The 8,933-nt window shown below is 41.4% G+C and overlaps 1 protein-coding gene across 1 annotated transcript; it reads right to left on the bottom strand.

Moving 5' to 3' along the window:
* Window positions 1–1,615: 1,615 nt before the first annotated feature.
* Window positions 1,616–2,165, bottom strand: LOC122734000 (ER membrane protein complex subunit 8-like). The gene is given in 2 exon segments (XM_043974687.1): window positions 1,616–1,691; window positions 1,693–2,165. Coding segments are annotated over 2 exon segments (549 nt in total).
* Between the last annotated feature and the right edge of the window lie 6,768 nt (window positions 2,166–8,933).

Genomic DNA, 8,933 nt, shown 5'->3' with positions numbered 1-8,933 from the left:
TTCTGCCCATCTCTCAAAGCCTCATTCAAGCTCCTTCAGTTTCTCTGAGTGTGCCAACAGTGATCAGTCTATTCACTGTTGGCAATATGGCACATAGCAACACTTCACAGCTACATAAGTGCAGACTGAAGATATATCAGCACGTTAAAACCCTCACCTACCTCTCACACATCACATTGGTTGAACTTTTGCTCTCAGTAACTGCCAGCATGGAAACAGTGAACATTAGAACAAAGGTGTAACTTAGACTCTAAGTTGTCAGGGGCTGTCAGTCAGTGGTTATGTGGGGTACCACGTATCACATAGCTGGTATTTGTAATATTTTACTTGAACTCGGGTTTTTTTAAGTGAGTGAGTAAGGAGTCAAGGATTATATCTAGACTGGGAAACTGGGAGGATTGTGGTGCCCTGGACATCAATGGGTATTTTATAAGATTCGGCTCATTGAAGATCTTTTGGATATAGCCAACATGTAGCTATTCCTTCCAACTTTTTGTCATCTACAAACTTGAAAAGCATTCCACAAGTGTGTTCATCAGAACACATGCTGAGCAGAAGAGGGCCAAAGGCAGACCCCCAGGACACTCCACTAGAGATGTCCTGTCATTATGGCATCGATCCATTAACTACTACGCTTTGGATAGGGTCATTTATCCAGTTCTATATTCACCTGATTGCTCAGTTGTTTAGCACAACTCTCTTCGGATGTCATGAGAGACTATCAGATGCCTTTGTGGAATCCAGGTATACAATATGCACAGCATTTCCCTGCTCTGTCACTTTCTTTGAAATGACAAGAGCCTGTCATCTCATTGGTATGGTAACTCCCTTCACTGATGCACAGCACAACAGCAAAATCAAAAAGGGCAAGTGATTTGCATGTGGCCAAACAGCTGCTTGATATCAGAATCCACATCTTCCTGGCAGCATAGCAGAGGGGATTGTGTGCTGGACTTGGAATCAGGAAGACTTGAATTCGAATCCTCACAGGGGTGTTAGGAGGCTTAAATGAGATAATACATGCAAAGCTTGTGCAGATTTTAAATGCTAATAGTTACTTTGTATTCCCTGACTCTTCAGTCCAATATCCTCCACATACAATGAAATGAGACTAATCTTGCATCATCCATTTTTTTTTAAAGGTTGGTTAAAATCATTTAATAGAACAATCTTGGACAAGCAGAAATTGCTTTGATTTTGAAGGTTAGAGCAACATACAAGTGGGAAAGAATCCACAAGGACAGCTAGACATGACAGCTTATATCTCCCCTAGAGATCTTTGTTTTAAAAAGGTGACCACTGGGGCAGCTAGGTGGCGCAGTGGATAAAGCACCGGCCTTAGATTCAGGAGTACCTGAGTTCAAATTCAGCCTCAGACACTTGACACTTAACTAGCTGTATGACCCTGGGCAAGTCACTTAACCCTCATTGCCTTGCAAAAAAAAAAAAAAAAAGGTGACCCCTTAGACACACTGCCTCTTTTGAGCCACATGCCATTTCTTAAAACTGTTGCCTTTCCACCCAAGGTAGGAAAATTATTCTATTTAAATTTAAAAATATTTCTTTTTTCCTCTTCCGTGTAGTGGAAATGCCTCCCTAACATAGGTGATCAACTTTATTGATCTCTGGATTTGTCCACAAGGATGTCATAGGACCTGCTGTTCAAGAGAGATGCCGAGATCCTCTGGGCAGTCTTCACAATGATCATAGTGTGGATCTCTGCACCGCCATTTGTTTTCATGGATGGTGGGTTCTATGCACTCCCTTGTAAACTTCGTGTTGTCTACCATGATGAGCGCGGTGTCATTGACGCCTTCGGCAATTCCGGAAGCTACCTTCTCAACAACCTGGTTTGGACTGGCATCCTTTACACGTTCATTAGCTTGATAATAACCAGCAATCACATGGCTATTATCTTTGCACCATGAATCAATCAAGCTGAGGGCCACCTCCAGCATGGGGACCAGCCCCAGGGTGCCATGGAACAGGGGGATGCAGTCCACGAAGAGGGTCTGGTGCGGGTGGGGGGCGCTGTGCAAGGGCTGCTCCTTGTGGGGCTTCTGCTTCTTGGCCACCAGGAGCCCGTTGACGGCGCAGTGGGGGTACTTGGCGCTGTGCAGCACCATCTTGCAGTAGGCCTGGGTAGTCAGCTTCACGCCGGGCATGGTGAGGCCCGGGCCCGAGGCCCGCGACGAAGGCGGCTGGGCAGTGTCCCAGGCCCGGCGCAGCTCGGCCTCCATGGTGGTGGCGGCCTTGGTCCGCTCCAGCCCCGCAGCCCCTCAGCATAGAGGGGCGGGTTTCGCGGCCCAGCCCGGCCCCCAAGGTGCTCCCCCTGCCCCCTCTTGTCTGTCAGGGTCGGCCAGACCGCAGGCTGTCAGCTCCCGTCCAGAGGTGAGGAAGCACTCGGCGCCCACAGCCCGCTTGGGAGGCCGAACAGTCGCCTGGCTCCTCTCACTCATCATCCACTTTTTTTTTTAATTTTTGTGGGGCAATGAGGGTTAAGTGACTTGCCCAAGGTCACACAGCTAGTAAGTGTCAAGTGTCTGAGGCTGAATTTGAACTCAGGTCCTCCTGAATCCAAGGCCAGTGCTTTATCCACTGCGCCACCTAGCTGCCCCCCATCCGTTTTTTTTGTTTGTTTGTTTTTTTTAGTGAGGCAATTGGGGTTAAGTGACTTGCCCAGGGTCACACAGCTAGTAAGTGTCAAGTGTCTGAGGCCGGATTTGAACTCAGGTACTCCTGAATCCAGGGCCGGTGCTTTATCCACTGTGCCACCTAGCTGCCCCCCCCCATCCATTTTTGATGAACCTCTGAGAACTCTTTGTGATCACCAGTTCCCTTTTTACATGTTTATAAAGCATTCTTTTAATAGTTTTTAGAAATATTTTTATAGGAAGTGAAGTCTAGCTTACTAACATGTAGTTTTAAGAACCCACTGGTTTTGTTGTTGTTGTTGTTTTAAACCAGGGATCCCATTTGCCTTTCTCTGTGCCTGTGTCTACTTTTCTGTTCTCTGTGGTTTTACATAGGTCCCTGTAGTGGGTGGTTCTGCAGTCCCATTTGCAAGTATCTATATAATCCTGGGATGTAGTTCCTTCAGTCCTCACGATCTGAATTCATTGAAGGCAGCTTGGTGTTGCCTTACCATCTTCTTCCTTTTTCTGGACTTTCAATTCTCTTTGAAACTTTGAAACTTTTTGGGTTTTCCTCTCCTTGGGCTTTCTCCTGCTCCCAACAGAGCTTTAAAAACTTTGGTAGTTAAAAAACCCACAAAAAACAAACAACAAAAAAACCCCATAAACAATTTTGGTGCTTGTGGTTCTTGTTGTCGTCCTTCCCATTTGTAAGTTCATTCTAAACCTTAGTGCTCAATTTAATGTAGTTCAGTTCAAGAAGCATTTGTTAAGGGCATGCAGTGTACCAGGCACCATATTCCAGATACTGTTCTTGCAGGGTCAAACTTTTTGTTGTTAGTACTCAATTATCTGTACTTAAGTGCTCTTTCTGTATAATTCTTCTAAAAATCCATGTTGCTCAAAGACTTGATTTCCTGTGCCTCCACTCTAGTTTCTTTAGATTTATGTTTTTACAAATGATTCAGAATTTCATCCCTGCTGGGGTTGGGGAGTGTCAGTTCTCTGCTTGAATTCTACTATACTTTTCTCAAGGAGAAAATGGAGGAGGGTTCTAAAGAACTCACAGTTTTGTTCTCCATGGTTTCAGAGGGCAAAGGGAAGCAATAGCCCTTTATGATTTTATGTGTATGGACTAAGTCCACAGAGACAAAACAAAGGCAAATTACTTTCTCGTCCTGTGAACTGGGAACAGGTTATACTTGCAATCTAAATAATTCATGCCAGAGTATTTCAAAATAAAAGGTAAGAATGAAAAAGATTACGGCATGGGAATGGTTGAGAGCCATTGTCTCAGCCTAATTTTAACCTTGATTTCAGTTGAGGAGGCAGGGAATTGTCCAATTACTGATCGTTGCTAGTTTTTCAGATAGGTATTAGATAAGGGCATCTTGGGTTTCTAGGTTTTAACGTTGGAAAATATGTTTTCATGAAGGAAAAGTCTCATTTTAATAGAATAATGATGATTCAAATTTCCTATTCTTTATATTGGAGTCTACCTTTGAGAACAATTTGTTACATACATCTTTACTTTAATTTATGCAAGCTGTGAATTATAGATAATCGAATAGAAAACACTGGTAGTTATGAAATGAGGTACAGTTCAATCCTTCAAATGTACTATTTAGATATTAGTTTTAAATAACAATTGTCTATTGTTGATTGTTGGTCAACATGTTGATTAAACCTATGGTATTTCATGATCATTTATCTCCTTTTTGAGTTATAAGGAAGTTGAATTTCTCTATTAAGGTTGGTTAATCATTTATTTTACACATTATGGTCATGTGCTACTTTACTTTGAGATAAATAATATTAAAAACTAGTCTTTAAATTATAAGTTGTGCATCATGTTGTCATGGGGAAAATGGGGTTGGGGGTTTGGGATAGAGATAGGGGTTGGGGAAGGGAAAAGGATGGGGAACCACAAGAGAAATCCTTGGACTTCTCATGGGGAGGAGGGCATGGCACAGAGCGTGGCTCTGAGATACCTATCTCCTCAAGCAGGAGACAGGCAGATACTTTTATAGAGGACTCATCGGGGTGACCATCCGACTGTGGAAAGTTCCCTTAGTGAGGGAGGACCATCCCCCATTGGTGGTGGCTGGGGGAATTGGGTGAGGAGTGGCTGCTGATCTCTCAAGGCATCTCTCCTCTGGACACAAAGGCAACAACCACACCTAATCTTATCTCTTCTGGGTGGAGGGAGACTAGAATGAAGGGTGGAGGTCCCAAAGGTAACTCAATCCAATTTGGTTCCACTTATCTCTTTAGGTGTGTCTGTCCTTTGGATTAGTTTCTCAAGGAGAAGGTTCTTTGATGTTCCCCCAGAGAACTTCTGGGGTGCTCTGGGCCCATAACAATATGTTCAATCATATGGTAATTGAACATAGGAGTTGAGGGAAAGGAAAGAATGGAGGAAGACTTTAGGATTATGCACCTTGGTGAATAAAAGCAGAAAGAGAGAACTTGAGATAATATACATATTTTTATAGGAATTCTATGTGTTCTATTTAGTACTTGTTGAATTTGAGAAGCCAGTGGCACATCCATGTAAAAATATGGAGCAACATGAAATAGTAGAGAGAGTATTAACTTGAGAGTCAGTAAGAACTGGGTTGAAATGCTGCCTCTTCCTTACTTTCTGTGATTCAGAATGTTACTTAACCTTTCTAAGTCTCAGTTTTCCTATCTGTAAAAAGGGGATGAAATAGTACCTGTGTCATAAGGTTGTTAAGGTCAAAGAATATATTATAGGTAAAGCACTATATAAATATGAGCTGCTTTGTTGGTGGTAGTGGTGGGGGGCGATCATGGCAATGATGATCGTCATCATCTCAGACTGGTACTCAGGAGAGTGAGAATGACTATGTATGCAGATTTGGGAGCTGCTTGTTGACACTTCAGAAGCTAAGGACATCACCAAGGAAAAGAGCATAGAGAAAGAAGGGATAAGGACCCAGAACAAAGCCATGTCCAAGGGCCACTTTTAGTAAGCAAGAGAGAGGGGATTCTAGTGAAAAGGACACTGGAAAGGAGCTGTCAGAGAGCCTGTAAGAGAAGCAAATGAGAGTAATGTCACTAAGGCCAAGGGAAGAGGGAGAGTCCAGAAGGAACAGGAACACTGCATAGAAGGCAAGTTAAAAGAATCACGTGAATAGGCCTTGGAATTTAGCAGTTAAAATATCATTGAGACTCTCAGAGAGTGGTTTCATTTCAGGCCATTAGAGCTGTCCCTTGGATTAACAATTGTTCTTTGGGAGATTTTTAAGTGAATCAGTGCAGAAAATCAAGTAATCTCTAAACAAAGTAAAGAGCGGGTCTTAATTTTTATAAAAGTCTCTTTCGTTAACTCTGCCTCCCAGGATTTCACCTTGGGTTTTTTTTTTCAAATTCTGTGGGAGGGGAAGTGGTAATTCAGGAAACAATGGAGAGAAGTTGAGATACAAAGCTTGGGAGGCTCTAGAAAGAGAACACTTGGTCTTTAAAACAGAATCTTGAGTATATTGGTAGTGATTAGCTATCCTTCTGCACTGTAGATTTAGGTAGGAAAGGGATTTAAATGACAGAAAAGCCAAAAAATGGTTTTTAATTTTTTCGAATAAGATAAAAAACCAACTGCCTTTTACTATTTAGTTGCTATCCTGCAAGTAAGACTCTGTGTTGTGACCTGATCATTTCTAGGCTGTTGAACCTATTAAAATCAGGGCTTATCCTAAAGCTCAGTGAATATAACAACGAGAAATTCCTTCAACAATATGGTCCTTTTAAACCAACTCAGAGATTAAGTAAGAAAAATCATAGAATAATGGCAAAGATTCTGCTGGGTGATATGTAAAAATATTAAATGTCAAATATGCTAATTGTATTTAATTTAAATTCAGAAGCAGAGAACTTTTATTAGTGTCTTTAAAAAAAGGAATCCTTTGTTAATTCATATAATGTTCATTCTAAGCGTTATAGTGATCACTGTGCATAAATCTGTCCTTGCAAAATTGCAATTATAATCACAGCTATAGCAAAGAATGTCACACATGGAGCATTAGAACCTAACTTCCTGAGCAAGCAGGACAAGAAGATGAGTTAGGAGACAGAGGAATGAAGAACTAGCACTTTTCAGGAATGAAAGTACAATAAAAACTAGTTGATTTAAAGTCTAATAGCAAGTCTAAAGTTAAATATTCTGGCCTTGGGCATAGTTCTCATAACACTAATAATAACAATCCACAAGTGCTCATTTACAAGTTTACAAGCTTAGCCTATACTTTACAGTCAGAAGAATATCCCTTTCCCAATTGAACAGAGCCAAACTGTGGGAACAGAACTGACATTTCCTCTTATTTACTCTGATGATCATCTTTAATTCAGCAGCATGAGAAACTGTATCCTTCCCTTTAGCTTCTAGCACCTAGGATTAAGATGGCTTTCTTTAAGATGAAGGCAAGAGTCTTTGTCTTGCTTGAATCTTATATGATTTGGCCCTACCACCCAAAACAAGACTCTAATTTGTGGACATTTAAGTGTGCCAAATATGTTTCTGATTGACAAAGAAAAGAAATGGAATCCTTGTGTTAAGAACCCAAGCTCTGGATTCACACTGACATGTTCATTCTTGGAACCTTTTAAATGTACTGTTTGGCTCATATTTGCCCCCACCCATGAGTCAAACCCAGAGAACACTTGAATTTGGTTAATTTCTAGCTCTTTCCTAGATATCTTCAGTTCACTTGCAAGGAACTGGTGCTACCAAGGAAGGGAACATGCTACATGTTTATTACATACACCAAAGAGGACAAAAACAATTCATTCTCAAGCTCACAGAGAATCCAGAAACTTTCCATTGTGGTGAGCTGCCTTGATACAGATTGGCAACTTATCTGTAATTTAGAGAATCACTTGACATACTAGGGAGTTGAGTTACTCATGTTCACACAACTGCTATGTGTTCAGAGGCAGAAAATAAATTAAGATCTTTCTGACTTGAGATGATCTTCTATCTAATATAGCAAGCTACCTCTATAAGAAATACTTCTGGGGCGGCTAGGTGGCACAGTGGATAGAGCACTGGCCCTGGAGACAGGAGTACCTGAGTTAAAATCCAGCCTCAGACACTTAACACTTACTAGCTGTGTGACCTTGGGCAAGTCACTTAACACCAATTGCCTCACTTAAAAAAAAAAAGAAATACTTCTGGTCAAAGAAATATCCTTTGGAAAAGCAATAGCCCTACCAATCCAAGGGATGCCCAGTCCAAGTCCAAGAAAAATTGCATCAAATTAGCGAATGCATTTCAGCAAGTTTCTCTCTGAAAATGTTATTACTCATGAGGAAGAAACCTTATTACTTCTATGAACAAGCCTGCTGTTCCATATTTGCATATTTCTCAACAATGATAAGAAATCCCTATAATATATATTTTTGACAGGTTGACAGTTTGACTGTTGAAAATTCACATTTGACATTTAAAAGGTAAGTAATTGAAACTGTTATTACTTTGCCAAACAGGGCTCGTAAGCCAGTGTTATGGATTTTCATAGATGTTTGAGAGATGACATTTTCATAAACTTCACTGTCGGTCTGTATAAAATGTTTGAAGGAAAATGCCCTCCCAACTTTCTTAAAGGAAGTGTATTAACAATACTTCCCTAAGGTCGATAATCCACATATCCATAGCACCTTTTCCCCATATGCCATGTATATATGCTATTTCTAGTTGAGTCATAGATTACTCTTCCACTCTCCTTTTGAGAATCTTTGATACTGTAGACCCATGTAGTTCAAAGCCTCTAGGCAAAACACACAGAAAGCATTTTCTTGTAATGGGATCATGGCAGCATAGACTTGTCATGGGGAAAATAGTGCAGGGGTAGGGCTAGGGGTTTGGGGTCCTTAGGAATTCCTCTTTAAAGAATTACACCCTCTTGGGACAGCTAGGTGGCGCAGTGGATAGAGCACCATCCTTACTAGCTCTGTGACACTGGGCAAGTCACTTAACCCCAATTGCCTCACTAAAAAAAAAAAAAAAAAAAGAATTACACCCTCTTGCACACAAAAGCACTTAGAATAAATTGGTAGTTTATTTTGGGGCTGAGGAAGGGAAGGGGAAGGGAAGGGAAGCCATGAAAGAAATCCTTGGACTTCTCATGGGGAGAAAGGCATGGCACAGAGCGTGGCTCTGAGATACCAATCTCCTCAAGCAGGAGACAGGCAGGTACTTTTATAGAGGACTCATGGGAGTGACCATCTGAATGTAGAAAGTTCATTTAGTGAGGGAGGACCATCCCCTACTGGTGGTGGCTG

The sequence above is a fragment of the Dromiciops gliroides genome, chromosome X (assembly GCF_019393635.1).
Source record: "Dromiciops gliroides isolate mDroGli1 chromosome X, mDroGli1.pri, whole genome shotgun sequence".
In the NCBI taxonomy this organism is placed as follows: Eukaryota; Metazoa; Chordata; class Mammalia; order Microbiotheria; family Microbiotheriidae; genus Dromiciops; species Dromiciops gliroides.
Note: the sequence above shows the minus strand (reverse complement) of the source record. Positions and strands in the feature narration are given on the sequence as shown.